Source organism: Bufo bufo, chromosome 6 (assembly GCF_905171765.1).
Source record: "Bufo bufo chromosome 6, aBufBuf1.1, whole genome shotgun sequence".
Taxonomy (NCBI): Eukaryota; Metazoa; Chordata; class Amphibia; order Anura; family Bufonidae; genus Bufo; species Bufo bufo.
In genome coordinates, this window is record NC_053394.1 from 184,469,519 (window position 1) to 184,490,084 (window position 20,566).

Genomic DNA, 20,566 nt, shown 5'->3' on the forward strand with positions numbered 1-20,566 from the left:
GGAGATCGGCAAAGTGGTTTGTGACAACGGAAGCAATTTGTTGGCGGCATTGAATTTGGGCAAGTTGACACATGTGCCGTGCATGGCATATGTGTTGAATCTGATCTGACAACGCTATGTGCATAAGTACCCAGGCTTACAGGATGTCCCCAAGCAGGCCAGGAAGGTGTGTGGCCATTTCAGGCATTCCTACACGGCCATGGCGCACTTTTCAGATATTCAGCGGCGAAACAACATGCCAGTGAGGCGCTTGATTTGCGACAGCCCGACACGTTGGAATTCAACACTCCTAATGTTCGACCGCCTGCTCCAACAAGAAAAAGCCATCAACGAGTATTTGTATGACCGGGGTGCTAGGACAGCCTCTGCGGAGCTGGGTATTTTTTTGCCACGTTACTGGACGCTCATGCGCAATGCCTGTAGGCTCATACTTCCTTTTGAGGAGGTGACAAACCTAGTCAGTCGCAACGAAGGCACCATCAGCGACATCATCCCATTTGTTTTCTTCCTGGAGCGTGCCCTGCGAAGAGTGCTGGATCAGGCTGTAGATGAGCGTGAAGAGGAAGAGTTGTGGTCACCATCACCACCAGAAACAGCCTTATCAGCATCGCTTGCTGGACCTGCGGCAATGCTGGAAGAGGAGTCTGAGGAAGAGGAGTCAGAGGAGGAATGTGGCTTTGAGGGGGAGGAAGACCAACCACAGCAGGCATCCCAGGGTGCTCATTGTCACCTATCTGGTACCCGTGGTGTTGTACGTGGCTGGGGGGGAAGAACAGACCTTCAATGACATCAGTGAGGACGAGGAACGGGACATGAGTAGCTCGGCATCCAACCTTGTGCAAATGGGGTCTTTCATGCTGTCATGCCTGTTGAGGGACCCTCGTATAAAAAGGCTGAAGGAGAACGACCTGTACTGGGTGGCCACGCTACTAGACCCCCGGTATAAGCAGAAAGTGCCTGAAATGTTACTGAATTACCGGAAGTCGGAAAGGATGCAGCAGTTCCAAAACAAGTTAAAAAGTATGCTTTGCACAGCGTATAAGGGTGATGTCACAGCACAACGGTAATCTAACAGGGGAAGAGGTGAAAGTATACCTCCTCCTACCACGACCACGCCGGCAAGGACAGTACGCTTTACAGACGTGTTGTTGATGGAGGACATGCAGAGCTTTTTAAGTCCTACGCATCGCCACATCCCTTCGGGGTCCACCCTCAGAGAACGACTCGACCGACAGGTAGCAGACTACCTCGCCTTAACTGCAGATATCGACACTCTGAGGAGCGATGAACCCCTTGACTACTGGGTGTGCAGGCTTGACCTGTGGCCTGAGCTATCCCAATTTGCGATAGAACTTCTGGCCTGCCCCGCTTCAAGTGTCCTGTCAGAAAGGACCTTCAGCACAGCAGGAGGTATTGTCACTGAGAAGAGAAGTCACCTAGGTCAAAAAAGTCTAGATTACCTCACCTTTATTAAGATGAATGAGGCATGGATACCGAAGGGACTGACAGTGGGGGATGCATTTGACTAAAAAAGGCCTGATGAGATGCCTTGGGCTATAAAATGGTCCACACGCTGCTGTATTTAATCTCTGCATGCCGGATGACTTGCGTGACTTCTCCGCCACCAACTAGGGTTCAAGCCGCAATGTTTTAGTGCACTTTCTGCCTGGAAAACATCAATTTTTCCGGCCGCTGCTACAGCAGCAACAATACCTAATTCTTCAGGCATGTGTACATGCCTAATTTTTCTGGCCTCTGGTGCTGCACTGTGGCTGCAAAAACAAAACAAAACAAAAAGGCACATACATGTGTCAATTCCCCTTTTTGATCGTTACCTTGTTGTGGTGAAGGGGCTTGCGTATCACAATGAAGCGATCTCCTCTATGAGTGTGTTGGCAATGGCAATGTTGGCACACCCCAGATGAGATAAGGTCATTGCTTCATTGTGAACAGACCAAAAGCGATTGGCTGGATAATTTTGCATAGAAAAAACATTAATTTTCTTTGTGATCATCTAAGGTGATCATTAAAGCCTACTAGGCCAACAATGGGCCCACACTGCAGAATCATTGTTTTCTGGGTCACTTAACTGTCACTGAACTACCTCAGCACGACCATAGGCCTTGAAAAACCGCCATCGACTGCAATCTCCCAAACGTGCGCACGAGCACAGTCATCACTACACCAAGATTGACGCATAGAGGAATAAAATTTATGTCATGAGTATGTCAACTATTGACAACTCTTTGCGGTTGTCTAAACTCTATTCCATACACGTCCCCTGATAGGGGACGTAACAGGGATTAAACTGATAGGAATAGTACTACTTAACATACCACCCATATCTGGTAGCACAGTAAATTGCACGGCGCATGCGCAGTGCCCCGAATTGGAAGTAAGAGGACCAACCAAGCATCTTTTTCCATCTCTCAGTTCCTAAAATCTATTCCATACACCACACCAGCCCCTGAGCATGAAGAGGAAGAGTTGTGGTCACCATCACCACCAGAAGCAGCCTTGTCGTCGTCGATTGCTGGACCTGTGGCAACGCAGAGAGAGGAGTCTGAAGAAGAGGAGTCAGAGGAGGAAGGTGGCTTTGAGGAGCTGGAAGATCAACCACAGCAGGCGTCCCAGGGGGCTTGTTGTCACCTTTCGGGGACCCTTGGTGTTGTACGTGGCTGGGTGGAGGAAGAGACCTTCAATGACGTCAGTGAGGACAAGGAACGGGACATGGCTAGCTTGGTATCCAACCTTGAGCAAATGGGGAGTTTGCGGTTGTGCAAATGGACTGTTTGCGGTTGTTTGCTGTGCGTTAAACGGGGAGTTTGGTCTGTCATAGTTTGGTCTGTCACTGTGAAGCGGGCGTAACCCTTACACTGACCTGATCTATAAAACATCATACCTGATGTTTTAAAGCACGTTATTCCAAAAATTTAGGAATGTTAGGTGATTTATGCCCTTTATGGATTAAAACCCGACTCTGCGTCAACTACGTAATTTTCCATGGGAGTTTTGCCATGGATCCCCCTCTGGCATGCCACAGTCTAGGTGTTAGTCCCCTTGAAACAACTTTTCATTCACTATAAGAGTCCCTGTGGGTTTTAAAATTCGCCTGCCTATTGAAGTCTATGGCGGTTCGCCCGGTTCGCCCTTTCGCGAACATTTGCGGAAATTCGCGTTCGCCGTTCGCGAACGGAAAATTTTATGTTTGCGACATCTCTAATCAGGATTTATTTAAAAAATTATTCACACAAAGCAATTTTTTTCATACGTGTGGCTTTTTTCAATTCTATTGGAGTAAGACACTACATGGTAAACTACATAGAATCCACAATTGACATTTATTTTTCTAAAGTCAATCTTGAAGGAATTCCATGTGAATCCCGACTATAAGGTATTTCAGTCAGTGTTGTATCAAAGAGGTTTTAGGTTTGAAATATGTTGTGACAATTTCCTTGGCTTCTCCAAACCCTGACCCCCAGCAAGGAGACTCAGATCCTATAATGTAGGATGCTTGCGTAATTTGTAGGAAAGTCCAAGGCAGTACAGATATGATTACATGACAGGAAGGAGCAGAGCGACAGAACTGTATAAGGAAAAAAAATAAAACTGAGGAATAGAATGAAAATAAAAACGTGAGAAAAAATTAGAAGAAGACGGTGGAGTAAAGAATAGAAGTAGCAGGCGGTGGGGGGAGGATGGAAAGAGAGACGGAGCCAAGTTGGAGAGGTCCATGAAGAGAGACAGACAGGGAGCGCTGCCTTTAATCACACAAAGTTTACACAGTACGTAGAAAGCGAGACCACTGCCATTTCTCATATTATAATCAGGCTCTCTCAAAGCCAAAACACAGCGGCCTCCTACTGCAGTCAAGTCCTCAAACTCTCTTTTAGATTTTGCCTGACATCTTCACTCTACTTGTTACTTGTACATTAAATGTGCATCACTGTACATCTCCTCTATTTTTCTGACTCTCCATTTTGCTCTGTACATCTGTCTCTCTTTTTCGCACCCTTTTTTGGCTCAGTGCAACGGAAGCGGTCTCATTTTGGACCGCACCGAGCCAAACATCTTGAGAACTGGAGAGAGTGAAAAGCGTGGAGACGAGAGGGTCTTATAAAGCAATGTATACTGATCTGCACCTGTGTTTATGTGTACACACCACTAAGGACATGTATGCTGCACGGTTTATATGCTTCTAGTTACACTCACCCCTTTACATAACCAACTTGTATAATTTCTGGTATTTTCAGCTTAAACCCTTCTTACATAAATCTTTCTAATGTCTCTGTCATATTTAGCTTATCTGGATTAAAATAATGTCGTTTTTTTGCCCATTTATCTGTTTTAATGTGTTAACACCCAAGGTATGAATCTGTTAAATACATCCACAACTTTCCTCACAAAGATCGTAAATAGGCTGCAATCCACATACTGGGAAGGAACAGGATATTAGATTTTTACCACATCACTTTTTCCTATCAGTATTGAAACCCATTACAATTACCTGTCCAGCTAAACTCTAAAAAGCAACATTTGCAATATCCCATCATAATATAAAATAAAAGCTCATTTGTGCAAGACATATTTCAATTTAAGGTCTCCTGTAAACTTCTAGCTTTCAGTTTTTTTTTCAGATCTGTGTTTAAAGCTGCATATTTATGTTTATTGTGAACAGAGGAGAGCACTTAGCATATTTTAATTAAAAATGTAACATAAAACCCAACAGAAAAAAGCCTAAGGGAATTTAAAGTTATTTCTCCACATAAATTTAACCAAGCACTGCCTTGGGTTTGTCAGTCAGCTCTGCGCCACTCTTCTATCAGACACAGAATGTACTCACAGAGGAAGCTGACTGTCGTGTGCTCACAGAAGCGCTAAAAAAATACCAGTATATACCAGCATACTTTCACAAGCAAGACATTCGCCATCACTTCATACCAGTTTGCAAGACTTCCAGTAATTAGATTTCTGTTCCTGGAAACCCTCGGATCCATCAGAGGATCTCATTCTGTTTGTATGTTTAGGTGTAAAGCTGGCCATGCACATTAAATAGAAGTTGGTTGATTGCTGAACACCAGTTAAACAAAAATCTGGTGAACATTTGTTTCACAGACATGGTCATACACACTTTAGCCTATATTGATGGAGATAAGACCCATTTCCCACGAGCGACTGCAGACTCGCAGCACAGCACCCATCCAGAACCTCCAGGACTGCCTGGGTCGCTTAGCATTATATAGATTTATTATGCTATGTAACCCTTAGAGGTCTGGAATGTACTGGATAACACTGACATAATGCTATTAGTGTTATACAATACATTCCAGAACTGTAAGGGTTACATAGCATCATAGATCAATATAATGTGGTATCGTTGTAATTGTAGTGACCCAGAGAATGAAAGTAACAGGTCAATTTTACTGCATCGTGAACACTGTAAACACAAAACCCATAAAACTGTGGCAGAATTGCATTTTTTTAAATGGTGCTAATCAGGGGCATAGCTAAAGGCTCATGGGCACTGGTGCAAGAGTTCAGCTTTGGCACCCTTCCCTCAGTGGTTTGTGGCAAGGGCCTTTCTGCTGCCTGAGGCAAGAATTGAAGCGGCACCCCCCATCATGCCAAATCCTTTTGTTAGGGCAGACACACATGAGCGAGTTGAATGCAATAAACTTGCAGGTGTGTCAGTGAGAGGTCCCGTTCTGGCCTCCTCTTCTCTGACAGAATTGCACAGGATCATACTGATTTATAATGCTGTGTAACCCTTTGAGTTCTGAAATCTATTGTATTACACTCACATAATGCTATCAGTGTAATACAATAGATTTCAGGACTCTAAGGCCTCTTTCACACGGGCGTTGCGGAAAAATGTGCGGGTGCGTTGCGGGAACACCCGCGATTTTTCCGCACGAGTGCAAAACATTGTAATGCGTTTTGCACTCGCGTGAGAAAAATCGTGCGTGTTTGGTACCCAAACCCGAACTTCTTCACAGAAGTTCGGGCTTGGGATCTGTGTTCTGTGGATTGTATTATTTTCCCTTATAACATGGTTATAAGGGAAAATAATAGCATTCTGAATACAGAATGCATAGTAAAACAGCGCTGGAGGGGTTAAAAAAAAAATAAAAAAATTTAACTCACCTTAATCCACTTGATCGCGGCCCGGCATCTCCTTCTGTCTTCTTTGTTGAAGGACCTGTGGTGAGCATTAATTATAGTTCAAGGACCTGTGATGACGTCACTCCGGTGAATCACCATGGTAAAAGATCATGTGATGTACCATGTGATGACCGGAGTGACGTCACCACAGGTCCTTCAACAAAGGAGACACAAGGAGATGCCGGGCTACGCGAGCAAGTGGATTAAGGTGAGTTAAATTTTTTTTTATTTTTTTTTAACCCTTCCAGTGCTATTTTACTTTGCATTCTGTATTCAGAATGCTATTATTTTCCCTTATAACCATGTTATAAGGGAAAATAATAATGATCGGGTCTCCATCCCGATCGTCTCCTAGCAACCGTGCGTGAAAATCGCACTGCATCCGCACTTGCTTGCGGATGCTTGCGATTTTCACGCAACCCCATTCACTTCTATGGGGCCTGCGTTGCGTGAAAAACGCAGAATATAGAACATGCTGCGATTTTCACGCAACGCATAAGTGATGCGTGAAAATCACCGCTCATGTGAACAGCCCCATAGAAATGAATGGGTCGGTATTCAGTGCGGGTGCAATGCGTTCACCTCCCGCATCGCATCCGCGCGGAATACTCGCTCGTGTGAAAGGGGCCTAAGGCCTCTTTCACAGGGGCGTTGCGTGTGACGTGCTGGAAAAGATGCGTGTGCGTTGCGGGAAAATGCACAAATTTTCCCCGCAAGTGCAAAGCATTTTAATGCGTTTTGCACGCGCGTGAGAAAAATCTGCATGTTTGGTACCCAGACCCGAACCTGGACTTTTTCACAGAAGTTCGGGTTTGGGATTGGTGTTGCGTCAATTTTATTATTTTCCCTTATAACATGGTTATAAGGGAAAATAATAGCATTTTTAATACAGAATGCATAGTAAATTAATGATGGAGGGATTAAAAAAAATACTAATTAAAGGGCTTCTGTCACCCTCCTAAACTCTTATTTTTTTTTTTGGGCTTCTTATAATCCCTATACTGCGATATATGAATAGATAATGTTATTAGTCATTTTGGTTCAGTAGATAATGAATAAAACGTACTTTTATAATATGCAAATTACCTGTCTACCAGCAAGTAGGGCGGCTACTTGCTGGTATCAGCCGCATCCTCCTATCATCCTCCTAACATCCTCCGCATGTTGATTGACAGGGCCAGGGAACGCGATCGTCCTCTGGCTGGCCCTGTCTGCTATCAAGATCTCGCGCCTGCGCCGTAACGGTATTCAGTCGGCGCAGGCGCACTAAGAGGAGGACGCTCGCTCGGCCGCTCCATCCTCAATGCGCCTGCGCCGATGACGTCACATCTACACCCGGCGCAGGCGCATTGAGGAAGGAGCGGCCGAGCGAGCGTCCTCCTCTCAGTGCGCCTGCGCCGACTGAAGACAGGCACGGCGCAGGCGCCAGATTTTTAATGCAGACAGGGCCAGCCAGAAGACGATCGCGTTCGCTGGCCCTGTCAATCAACATGGGGTCTGCGTTGCGTGAAAAACGCACAATATAGAGCATGCTGCGATTTTCACGCAACGCACAAGTGATGTGTGAAAATCACCGCTCATGTGCACAGCCCCATATAAATAAATGGGTCCGGATTCAGTGCGGGTGCAATGCACGAGGTGAACGCGGAAAACTCTCCCGTGTGAAAGGGGCCTAAGGGTTACATAGCATCATACATCAGTATTAGGGTCCATTCACACGTCCTTAGTGCATTGCGGATCCACAAAACACCCGGCCGGCACCCCCATAAAAATGCTTATTCTTGTCCACAATTGCGGACAAAAATATGACATGCTCTATTTTTTCTGGAGCCGCGGACTGGAAGATCCGTGGCGCGCTCTGGAAATGCGGATGCGGACAGCACACTGTGTGCTGTACGCATCTATTCCGTCCACATAGAGAATGAATGGGTCCGCACCCGTTCTGCAATTTGCGGAACGGATGCTGACCCATTATTATGGACGTGTAAATGGAGCCTTATGGTGTGCAATCCTGTCAGAGGAGTGGAGGCCAGAACGGGACCTCTCACTGACACACGCTGTGAGTTTATTGCATTCAACTTGCTTGTGTATGCCTGGTATTAAAGATATACTAGGAAAACATTCCATACAGCGCTACAAATCATACAGCATTCCATACCTCTTACATTCAGTGACGTCTCCTCTGATGTAGATTTTCTCTTTCCTCATCTTCTCTTCTCAAATCAGACCATCATGATTATTTCTTTCAGCCATCTCACCCCATCCTGTCACCACCAATACTGTGCCTGGTGTGTTCCTCAATACTATATTGCAGAAACAGTCCCCCTGAAAATACTAGTACCACACAGATAGTGCCCCCTTGAATAATTATTGGCACACAGTGCCCTAAAAAATAACAGCACCCAGCAAATAGTGGGCTTGACACTAATAGTGTAAACATAATGTCCCCAAAAATAATTGTGTTAAGCTGATACTGTGCCAGGGTGCCCCCACAGTAATAGTGCTCCCCAAAGTCCCAGCAATAGAAATAATCTGCCAGAGTACACACATCTGCCCACAATAGTAATAAGGCCCTCATTGTACCTATACTAGTAATCATGTTTCCCATAGTTCTCTAGTAGTAATAATTCTCCTTATAATGTGTGCCAGTAGAAAAATGCCTCCTAGTGTATGCCAGTACAAAAAAAACACCCTCATAATGTGCGCCAGTACAAACAAATGTTTATTTCATAAAAAAATATCCGTATAATGTGCACCAGTACAAAAAATTCCCTCTTATAAGGTGCACCAGGGCAAATACCCCCTCACAATGTGTCAGTACAAAAAATACCCCCTTATAATGTGCGCTAGTACAAAAAATGCCCCATTATAATTTGTGCTAGCACAAAAAACACCCACTTATGTGCCAGTGAAAAAAATACCCCTTTACAAGCTATGCTAGTACAAAAAAATGCCCCCTTATAATGCATGACAATTAAAAAAATATCCCTTTGTGATATGCGCTAGTTAAAAAAACACCCCCTTTTAATGAGTGTCAGTGCAAAAAAAAATAACTTTTAAATGTGTGCCAGTATTAAAAAAATGCCCCTTTCTCTGTGCCAGTACACAAAATGCCCCCCATATTCTATGCCAGTACAAGGACATGTCCCCTTTTGTGTGCCACTACTAAATGCCCATATTTAGTGCCCCCAGTAGATGACCCTGTAGTGTCCAACAGCATGGAGCAAAAGAAAAAAACAATAAACTCAAATATTTATCTCCGCTGTCAGCCATATGCTGCCTGGCTCAGGCGGCATGATGATGATTATGTCATCGTGCCATCTCTGCCGGCCTATCAGAGGTAATGGGGGGAAGGGGCAGTGAGACATCGATCCCACATTGATACATAATCGGCGACACCTATAGCTACGCCACTGATGCCAATAGAAAGTACAATTTGTCCGGAAAAAAAAAACGAACATTCATCCGGTGGAAATTAACTAGAACCTGACCGAAGACAGACCATTATTTTCTGAAAAGATGTTGACTGTTTTAAAGAAGCACTCCCACAAAAATTTGTATTCTGTGACCAGTTAGAAAGGTTCATGATCTAAATTGTAGAAGAAGATAATCTTACCAGTGATTGTATTTGTGAGTTATAACCATTTTCCTGATTCTCAGCTGTGTCAAGTGACAAACACTCTGATCTCCAACCAGGAAGTCAGTTACTTCTCTATTCATTCCTATGCAACTGACATTAAGGCTCTCATAGAAATAAACAGACAAACTGGTTTCCTGTCCACACATAAGATGCTCTATTATTTGGAAAGTCACTTGACACGGCTGAGAATCAGAAGGGAGGTCATAGCTCACAAATACAGTCTCTGGTAAGAAAATTACCTTCACTACAGTTTACATCATGTACCTTTTTAACAGGTCAGAGAACAATAATGTTTGTTGGAGTTCTTTTTTTATATTTTCGTCCAATAGTCAGATTAAAGTTATTTTGTTCAAACAAAGATCTTTTGTGCATGATCTTTGAAAGAATGTTCTCAGAAAGATCTTTCATCCATCATCCGTTTTAACTGAATGTGTATCGCCAGTTTGACCAACTGTAACAGTTGATATGGACTAAAATGTGTATAGCAGTGTCTGCAAAATGAACTTTCACTAGATATCTGTTCAAATGTTGTTCAACCTTCAACCAACTTATATCTAATGTACAATTGGGAAGGAAATATCATTAAAGGAATTGATAAGTAAAGCATGTAGGTGTTCTTCCACTTAAGTGAATGGGGCTGAGCTACAATACCACACCCAGCCTCTGGGCAGGTGTAGCTCTGTTTTTGGAAGAATTAAACTAACCTTTCAAAGCCCCATCCGATCAGCACTGCCGCTAGGTTCCCTTCATCAGGTTGCAGCAGTGACATATTGTTTTAGCTGCAGCGGTGATGTCCTGTATACTGTATGTGAACACTGCAATCACTGGCCTCAGCAGTGCATGGCACAAGACCACTGAAGTAAGAGATTGGCTGCAGCGGTCACATGTGGTATATGGGATGTCAACTCTGCAGTCCAAACAATATGTAACTGCTTTAGGTCAGCAAAGGGGACTGACTTCCAGCAATGGATCGGAGAGGGCTCGAAAAGGTACGTTTAAGGGTCTTTTTTTATTTATTATTTAAGCAATCTCCCTGTAGCTACAGCTTCAAACCAGCACTTGGATCTGAATACTTTTGTAATTGCATGTAATAAAAAATTTAGCATAACCACTGAGTTATTCAATAAAATGTATCTGTGTAGCTCCACCTGCTGCTTGTTTTTTTTTCTTATTTATTTGTTCATCTCACTGAGATGGCCGCACATGCTCAGTTTCATCCTTCAACTGCCTCCTGAGTTGTGATAGGGAGACCATGGACACGCCCCCTTAGCTGCAGCAAAAAAGACACTCCCCTTGATCTGTCAGCTTGATATAAATTTAGCAGAGCAATGAATGGGGAGATCTCTGGATCCATGTGAGGTACAGGGCAGGTTCTAGCTTTATTATAAAGAGATTGTCATGTACTATATGATCGTTGATTTTTATTTTTTACATAAGTCATGGGATAACCCCTTTAACTCATAAAACCCCTTTAATTGTACTTTACCCTACATTGTAGAAGTCTGGAAAATACATTTAATGTAAAATAGGTAAACCAGTTAAAAAATATATATATATATATATTTAGTGTGGATACTGTGCAGTTCCGATTGGACAATAAAACATATTCTACTAATTACAGTATATTTTTGTCAAGATGTCACCTAATGGTGCAAAATCAGGCCAGTGCATTGTCTTAAAGAGATTGCCTTAAAGAAAGGTCAAAATACCCTAAAGTTTATAGGGGCCAGGTGCTCTAAGCCAAGCAGTTGAAACAAGTGGAAAGATGGTAGTAAAGGTGTCTGAGACTTCTAAATGTGCTGTGATCCAGAAGAGAATAATTATTTGGAAAATGTGATAATCCATGACGGAATACTGAATTTTTATTGCAAAAAAATATTTTTAAGCACATTATGAGGAAATCCAAGTATGGCTAATAGTAGTAAGACTGAAATGACACCATTTGCTGACATACTACTTAAAATTAAAGAGGACTTTTCACCTGGATATCCTTAATCTAATTATTATCCTACCTTATAGTGCGGCCCCCACTGATGTCTTGGCACTTTTTCTACAGAACCCCCCGTTTGACCACTGTGGCCATCGTATCTTTTGGCGCCTCATATGCTAATGAGGTGACTCGGTTATACTAGGCGTGGACTTGCATTTCTCCTGGACGCGGTTATCTTCTCCCTGGCTGCGAGCGCATCCAGTCAGAGTGCCCTGCTCTTAGCCAGGGAGAAGGAACTCAGTTTTCGCGGGAGAAGGAGCTGCGATTCTCGCGAGAACTTGAGCTCCTTCTCCCTGGCTAAGAGCCGGGCGCTCTGATTGGATGCGCTCGCGGACGAACGGGGGGTTCTTTAGAAAAAAAATAAGTGCCAAGACATCAGTGGGGGCCGCACTACAAGGTAGGATAATAATTTGAATAAGGATATCCAGGTGAAAGGTCCTCTTTAATGCATAAGGCTTAAGACATAAGCGTTACATTTTATGAAATAGTTCACTGCCATAAACATTACTATTTAAAAATGTATATGGTTGCATTTACAGGTGCTAATTTATTTTATTCTGGGCAAGACCATTTCTGCATGATTTACGGGGTGTTTGCCCCAACTATTCTAAGTACGTTTTGCAAAATCATCCAGTAACATGCAAGGCAATGTAACACCAAGGTACTGTGAATCTGCATTTTATACAAAGCAGTTATTATGTAATCCTATAAAATGTTCTTCTGAGTCACAGTGTGGATTAGAGCACATGAAAGGTCTATGGAGGAACATGAATAAAACATAGCGATGACACTACACAAAAGAACTTGGGGTTCTTGTAAAAATGTAAAGGGAATCTGTCACCTGATTTTGGACTATTATCTACAGTAATACATGAGTAGTATTGCAGAAATTGAGTCCGGATCACAATTTTTTATTTTCCTGCTGCCCCTCACCCCGGTTCTCCTGCTGTCAGTAAATTGAGTTGTACTAAAATACACAGTCCGGACTGCTGTGCTGTTCAAACATAATGGACTCCTGTGCATGCATGGCAGTCCTAACAATGTATTTCAGCACAGTTCTGGGTGCTGATAGTCGGGAATCGGTGACATTTGGAAAATAAAAATAGTGATCCTGACTCCATATTTGCAGTACTACTCATGTATTACTGCAGATAATGGTGCAAATTGGGATGACAAATTCCCTCTAAAACTCTTTGTATGAACACAGAGATTTAGCCTGCTAAGTAATAGGACAACCAATTCAGAGGGTCTGGTCCAGGATGGCCAAAAAGTCTCAGGAAAGCCATAAGAGAAATAACCATGTAATATATGACTTTGGAGCATGGGAAATATACTTGAAGACTTTATGTGTCTTCGGGGTTGCAAACCTACAGTAATTACTTCTTTTTTCTGGACAACTTGTCAACAAAGCACAAACAGCTAATAATCTTTGCAGACAAACTGGAAGACCATAATAAATCATGAGGCTACGTTCACATGGGTAAAATCTACCACTGATTCATTTTGTGCTGTATAAGGCCTCTTTCACACGACAGTATGTCTTTTTCAGTGTTTTGCGGTCCGTTTTAAACGGATCCGTTGTTCCGTTTTTTGTTTCCGTTGTGTTTCCGTTCCGTTTTTCCGTATGGCAAATACAGTATACAGTAATTTCATAGAAAAAATTGGGCTGGGCATAACATTTTCAATAGATGGTTCCGCAAAAAACGGAAACGGATACGGAAGACATACGGATGCATTTCCGTATGCATTCCGTTTTTTTGCGGACCCATAGACTTTAATGGAGCCACGGACCGTGATTTGCGGCCAAATATAGGACATGTTCTATGTTTCAACGGAACGGAAAAACGGAAATACGGAAACGGAATGCACACGGAGTACATTCCGTTTTTTTTGCGGAACCATTAAAATCAATGGTTCCGTATACGGACCGCAAAAAACGGCCCGTAAACGGGGGGAAAAAACGGTCGTGTGAAAGAGGCCTAATCCACATTCAAAACACCATCAACAGCTTCTCATTGACTATAACATAAAAAACTCAAACATGAGCACACCTTTTGCCTCACCAGCGTTACCTGACCTCTATTTTAGAAAAAGTTAAACAGGTGCTTCATAAATATAAAGCCGATTCTAACCCCCTTATATCTCAATTTATTTATAGCAGACAATAGGCCTAAATACACTGAGAAATCTACTTTTTACAGCTCTATGACTCTATCTCCACACATAGTATATTATAAAACTAGCCCCCTGCAACACCACTGGTGGAAGTTCAACGTATAGGAATTTATACAGTTTCTCATTAAATTAATGGAAGCTGTAAAAAGCCTTTATACTGGGCTCCCTCTAATGCAGGGGTGCACAACCTTTTTTGGTCTGAGGGCCGCATTGTCACATCACTCTATTTCAAGGGGCTGCAATGTACACAGGCCGATGTAAAGTGACTGGAGAGGAATTATCGCTATCACAGTCATTCCTCCTTTATTTAGTTACATTGACTATCAGTAGCACGTCCCTGATCACACAGAGAGATGTGCAGCACGATTATACCGCCAGTTATCATGAGTGAATGTCCATATGAAGACGTGTTTCCAGTAATTGACCTGAATATCTCGCTGCTGGCCCTGGAAAAATACTAACAGTGGCCCTGTTTTGTAGTCGGGTACAAATTGATGGAAGTCCGGGCCAGCAATACCATATTGTGGCACATTATACCGCCCCACAGTTCATCACAGAATACTGCTCCCATGAGCACAAAATACATCCCCAAAAACTCTCACTGGCTGGCCGTGAGGAGGGCCCAGGCGGCCCCCTGGGAATTTTCCCCGTGAGATCTATGGGTAATCCATTCTGGCTTAAAGGGATTTCCCGGTAAAAATGAATTTTTACAAGTTTTTGCAGCATGGCCCCTGAAACCGAACAGTTATACTTACCTGCTCCCTGCACTGATTACACCTGTCAGTGCATGGCCATGGTCACATGTACCTCTGCAGCCAATCACTGGTGCAGCCAGTCATTGACTTGAGCGGTGTATGTGACCATGGTCATGCACGGACTGGTGTAAAAGTGCAGGAACCGGAAGATGGAGGCTGCGGGGGCACGGCAGCATGGAGCAGGGAGGCAGCGGGGGCATGGAGCGGGTAAGTATGCATCTTCTGGTTCAGGGGCCACGCTGCAGGAACTTGTTCATAAATCAGTGATTTCCATCACTGCAGAGGCCGTGCTCCCTGGTTATTACCGCCTCCTGCCAGTTACAGGTGCCCTGCAGTAACCAGTAAGCACTTTCTCTTACTAGTGGGGAAAGCGCTTATTGGTTAACACTTTAATAACCAGGCCTGAAAAGACACTTTTTTTGTGTTTTTGTGCACCTGGTTGTAACTTATTTATGTGTTGGGACTGCCCAAATAATTTTTGCAACAATTTTTCACTTGACAGATAGGGCCTTATAATTTATTTTTTAGTTTTATTTGGGGAAAACTGCACAAAACAAAAAAGTATTTTTTTTTCAAACTATAGCTCCTTATTCTTTAAATATGCAAACTGACACCAAAATAAATGATTATAATTAGTTCCCTATTTTGTTATATTTATATGTATAATTAGTTTCATATGAATGGGGCGATAATGGCAACGGTTTTGGTTGGTGTGGGTGTTTTTTCTTTTATGTATTTTATTATTTTTTATCTTTTGTAACTTAATTTTTAACATACTTCTGCTACAAATAATATCACCCAAGAGGTCATAAAAAGACCTTTGGGGGACACTGACACTTTGTGAATTTTTCACTCCCCCTTTGTGCCACCACACAGTGTTAATGCCCACAATGTGCTTCTTTCAGTGTAGATATGCCCACATTGTGCCCTTCTCACTGTAGTTAGGCCTACATTGTGCTCCTTTCCCTGTATTTATGGCCACTTTGTGCTCCATCACAGTAGTTATGCCCACATTGTTCCCCCTCACAGTAATTATGCCCACAGTGTGCCCCATCACAGTACTTATGCTCACATTGTGCCCCTACACAATAGTTATGCCCACATTGTGCCCCCTCACAGTAGTTATGCCCACATTGTGCCCCCTCACAGTAGTTATGCCCACATTGTGCCCTCTCACAGTAGTTATGCCCACATTGTGCCCCCTCACAGTGGTTATGCTCACATGTTCCCCCTTCACAGTAGTTATGCCCACATGTGCCACCTTCACAGCAGTTATGCCCACATGTGACCCCTTTACAGTAGTTATGCCCATATGTGCCCCCTTTTACAGTAGCTATGCCCACATGTGCCCCCTTTACAGTAGTTATGCCCACATGTGACCCCTTTACAGTAGTTATGCCCATATGTGCCCCCTTTTACAGTAGCTATGCCCATATGTGCCCCCTTTACAGTAGTTATGCCTACATGTGCCCTCTTCACAGAAGTTATTCACACATGTGCCTCCTTTACAGTAGTTATGCCCTCATGTGCCCCTTTATAGTAGTTATGTCCCCTTTATGCCCACTCACAGTAATTATGTCCACATGTGCCATTGTGAAATGGGGAGTGGACAGCTCCCTCCTTCACCATTACAATCAGCTGTCTCAGCCATTTTGGGACCACGGGACAGCCACCAAAATCTGGGACTGTCCCACCGGATACGTGACGGTTGGGAGTTATGCATGTGCCAAGTACAGCTACATCACAACTGCAACCTGTATTCACAGACTAGAGCTGTGGCACTGGGAACAGTTGGAGAATAAGTTGTAAATATACAATTTTTTTTAATACTTTATTACATTTGCGAGAACTTAGAAAGTTCTTGTATAACTTGGAAAACTCCTTTGAGATAATGAGGATAGTTATTATAACAATAATCTGAACAAACTCCTCTAGCTTGAAAGTAAATCATAGACATGTGAGTTTTTTTTTTCATGAACACTGGAAAAAGGCTCCTAGCAGCTTACAAATTGATAGCGTGTATTGTATCATACTGATACCAATTGTTGTATAAGTTTCTTTGAAAAGTGTTGAAAACTGAAACTATTAGTTTACAGTCTTGAGGCCTCCACATTAGTGTTTTGTCTGGCCGAGCCCACTGATAAAGGTTCCCTTTAAGGCCTCTTTCACACTACCGTTTTTATTTCCGTTTTGCGTGCCGTTTTTTGTGGTCTGAAATAGCCATACGGTAGTGTGAAAGAGGCCTAAGTTGTCAGCAGGTGTTAAGTAACTGAAAACAAACTAGTAAAAGAAGATGGTTACTCACATATGGCCCAGCCAGGGAGCGCAGTTGATGTTCCAGGTATTTTGTGAGGTCGTAGCTTTTTTGAATTGAAGTTCGAGCAAGGGGGTCTGTTATGTTTAGAGCATCAATAGAAATTGCATGCAAGAGGGACACCAGCATAGCACATAGGACTCTTTGGGAGCCCTCTTAAGATACAGATGGTTACAAGAAAGTCAGCAAGAGAGTAGTTATGAGTGACAGGTTTAGGTAAAATAAGAAAATAAAGTAATGAGCATAAAACAAATAGAGAAATGACAGTAAAGGGAAAAGCAAAAAAAATAAAAAAAATAATGAAAATTAAAATCAATATAAAATGGCCAATAAATATTAACTAGGCATGAAATGTAACATACGGTATGCCATAATGTATATCCTCAATGTAATTTCTATGTCTTAACTACAAGGAACAAAAACAATTCAGAATCAATTATCTTAATTATTATTATCACGATCCTTACCAAGATCTTGACCTCTTTGACAGCGATTATTAGACTTAATAAATAGCAAAGCAATTTTATATAGAATTTCCTCAGCATTAATTTGAATTTCCATTTCTCAGTGAGACGCATGTTTAATTTTTTAAATGTGTATCTGGTAAAAAAAATAAAAATTCCAGTGATGGAAAGTCACACTGCTAAAGAAAAATAAATGACCAGCAAGCATGGGCCTATTATATTCAAATTATGAATTAGATATGGTTCCATTAATACAGAATACATTTTTAAAGATCATGTAGGTTATTCATTTATTAACCCTTTTTTTTTTTTTTACAATATTTTGCATGCAGTCTTGAAAAATGAGGAAAGACTGTTTCTTTAAAAAAAAAATGGCTGGAATATAAAACAACCTAACAAAAAGTGGATATAAATTAAAATGAATGGCTGTCTTTGACCACATTTAAAAATGGAACAGTTGGCTTAGGATAAATGTTAGGTACACATAAAATAAAGTACTGATTTTACGGTATCTTCATCCTTGAATATTTGGAGACAGCCTTGCCTATTAACAACCTAAGCAGGTGAAAACTTGCAACTGTCCCACTGATCAGTAGTTTCACACTACACATCTGCTGTATGTATCCTGCGTGCCTGGCTATAAGTGGAAAATCCGTATCAAAATGACTGAAACTATATGAAGTCACTGAGATGGAATTTTGAAAATAATGAAAAATAAATAAATCCACTGACCTATTTTCTCATTATCTATGTTTTTTTGACACCCCTCTCTCCCTATTTTGGTTCCTCAGTCTCTGTTTTTATTTGTAATAGGAAGCACATGTGAGATTTGTCTTTTATAGAAATGAGAGGAAACAGGCTAAAATAGGGACAAGTAAAAAAAAAATAAACAAATGGCAAAAATGACCACATAAGAGAACAAAATACAGACGTCTGTAGGACAAGATTAAAAAGACTGGATAATGTGCAAAACCATATATATCCAACATAGTCCTAAACATTTTATTTTCAGTTATAGAAGAATTGAGATAACTTTATTTTAATTGAAGAATGTTCTGGAAGTCTTCAAATAAAATCTTATATGGATTAAACAAAGGGTCAAGACAACTACACAAACACTTTGATGAACTGATAGATTTCTGTGACAAAAATGGTGTATTTCAGATAGGTCAAGTGTCTTTCCCTTAGCTATTTTGGCTTCCCTTTGAAAGAGCTCCAAAACCTTTCACACATCGCAAGAAGTAAGAAGATATTTAACCTTAGGTTCAAAGAAACAAGATAAAATATATGGAATAGAATAGTACTTGTATGGTAAAAGTGAAAGCAACTTAAAAAGTAACATAGGAATCCATGGACTGAGGCAAATGACAACAGGGAAAAATATTATACATTCAGTAAGGAAGTGGGTATAAAATAGTAGAAAAATATCAAGAATCTGAGTGAATTGATATTTCTAAATGAGAATGAAGATACCAAGAGTGAAGAAAATTGGCGAAAGGTAAAAAGACATTAGTTAGATACAGGAAAAAAATAGTCAGAGAGAAGAGTCAGCAAAGAGCTTATCAGAAGCATGATTTACAAGGAAAGATGTCAATAGTTATAAAGTCCCAGGTATATTCAGACAGAAGGCTAAACATAGATGAGAAGGGTTGTAAAGGACAAATAAGTTGCTGTGAGATACTGTAGTTGGAAAGTACAAAGTTGGAAGTAAATTTCAGATATACATGGTGTAGACTAGAGGAAACAGAGTAAGGATAAGACTGGAGTGATGAGCCCAGCAAGTTAGACAAGCTGTGTTTTAGAGTGCTGTCTGTCAATGCTCAGGGTGGGGAACTTTGAGAGATGTCACAATCTGTCTTTGATATTGACACTTTTCTACAAGTGTCTGTCTTTAGGGCCCCTCTCATGTTTCACCCTCAAATGACACAATCACAGTTCTTACCTGTCTTTTACCCACACATTTTTTTCTTTTTGCCTGTTCAGCCACTTTATTAACTCAGGTATATGTTTATTTTCTATCTCATTTCATTAAGGTCTAGTATGTTTATTATGTAACCATGCGTATCATTATTATTGATATTTAAGATGTGTGCACAGTAGTATGTTACTGCGAGTGAAAAAATGATTGTCGTGAAAGTCAACTTATGAGCTGTGTTTCATAACAGCGCATGGAAGTAAAAATAAAGGAAGAATAAACAACAGCACAAATAGATTGTAAGCTCTAATGGACAGGGATCTCCCTCTCTATAGCATTTTATTGTAATACATGTTGTCAATATTGTGTCTTAATTCCTAAGTGTAAGGACTGTTGAATACACTCTAACTGTATAATTAAAGGTTATTAACTAATCTAAAGGAAAAATAAAGCCTAAAAAGTCATAGAAGATAGATTTGGGAACCAAACAAGAACATACAATGAATAAGCATAAGCTTCAAATAGTCAATGGAATCAAGACATGAAATGCTCTCAAGACAGACAGAGGACTGATGAAAAAGAAAGAGACGGGTGCAAAAGACAGTCTGCAAGAGAGGAAGAAGGAATAAGTGAGAAACCAGTGAGATGGAGGTGCAGATTGAAGCGGCCCAGGCAGATGCACAGCAAGGAAGAAAGATGTATTGCAAAGCTTGAGAAAGTTAGATACCTGTGATACGCAGCATGTCGAGGCCCAGGAAAGTTATTGGTTGCTGGTTGCTGGTAGCCCAGCTCTCTGTTTCCTAGCCAGGGCAGAGAGTGCCATTTCTTGCTGCTATCTTGCTTTAAAGCCAGACTGGGTGATCTGTGGGAGGGGGAGGGAGAGGAGGAGAGAACGAATGGAAGAGAAAGGAGGGGGAAGCAGGAATTTTTGGGAGGGAGAGAGAATTGGAGCCTCTCCCCTGACGTCATATAAGTAACCACAGAGAGAGAGAGAAAGAGAGGAAGTGTACAGAGAGAAAGAGAGAGACAAAGAAAAAAGTTATCAGTCTATAGGAAGCTGATAGGTAAAAGGGAAGAACAAGGTGAGACAGGCATTCCCGAATAATGCCGCCGTCTCTATTTAAGCACATGCAAACTCATATTGTGTACCA

General features: G+C 41.8%; 1 protein-coding gene across 1 annotated transcript in view; it reads right to left on the reverse strand.

Moving 5' to 3' along the window:
• The window catches only part of CLCF1 (cardiotrophin like cytokine factor 1), a 147,647-nt gene extending 127,374 nt beyond the window's left edge, over positions 1 to 20,273 (reverse strand). Inside the window, exons 1-2 of the mRNA XM_040436834.1 lie at positions 20,143 to 20,273; positions 17,028 to 17,191 (exon numbers count right to left, since the gene is read on the reverse strand). Of these exons, the coding sequence (XP_040292768.1) occupies positions 17,028 to 17,191; positions 20,143 to 20,158 (180 nt within the window). The 5' untranslated portion in view covers positions 20,159 to 20,273. The remainder of the gene's footprint in view (positions 1 to 17,027; positions 17,192 to 20,142) is intronic.
• Between the last annotated feature and the right edge of the window lie 293 nt (positions 20,274 to 20,566).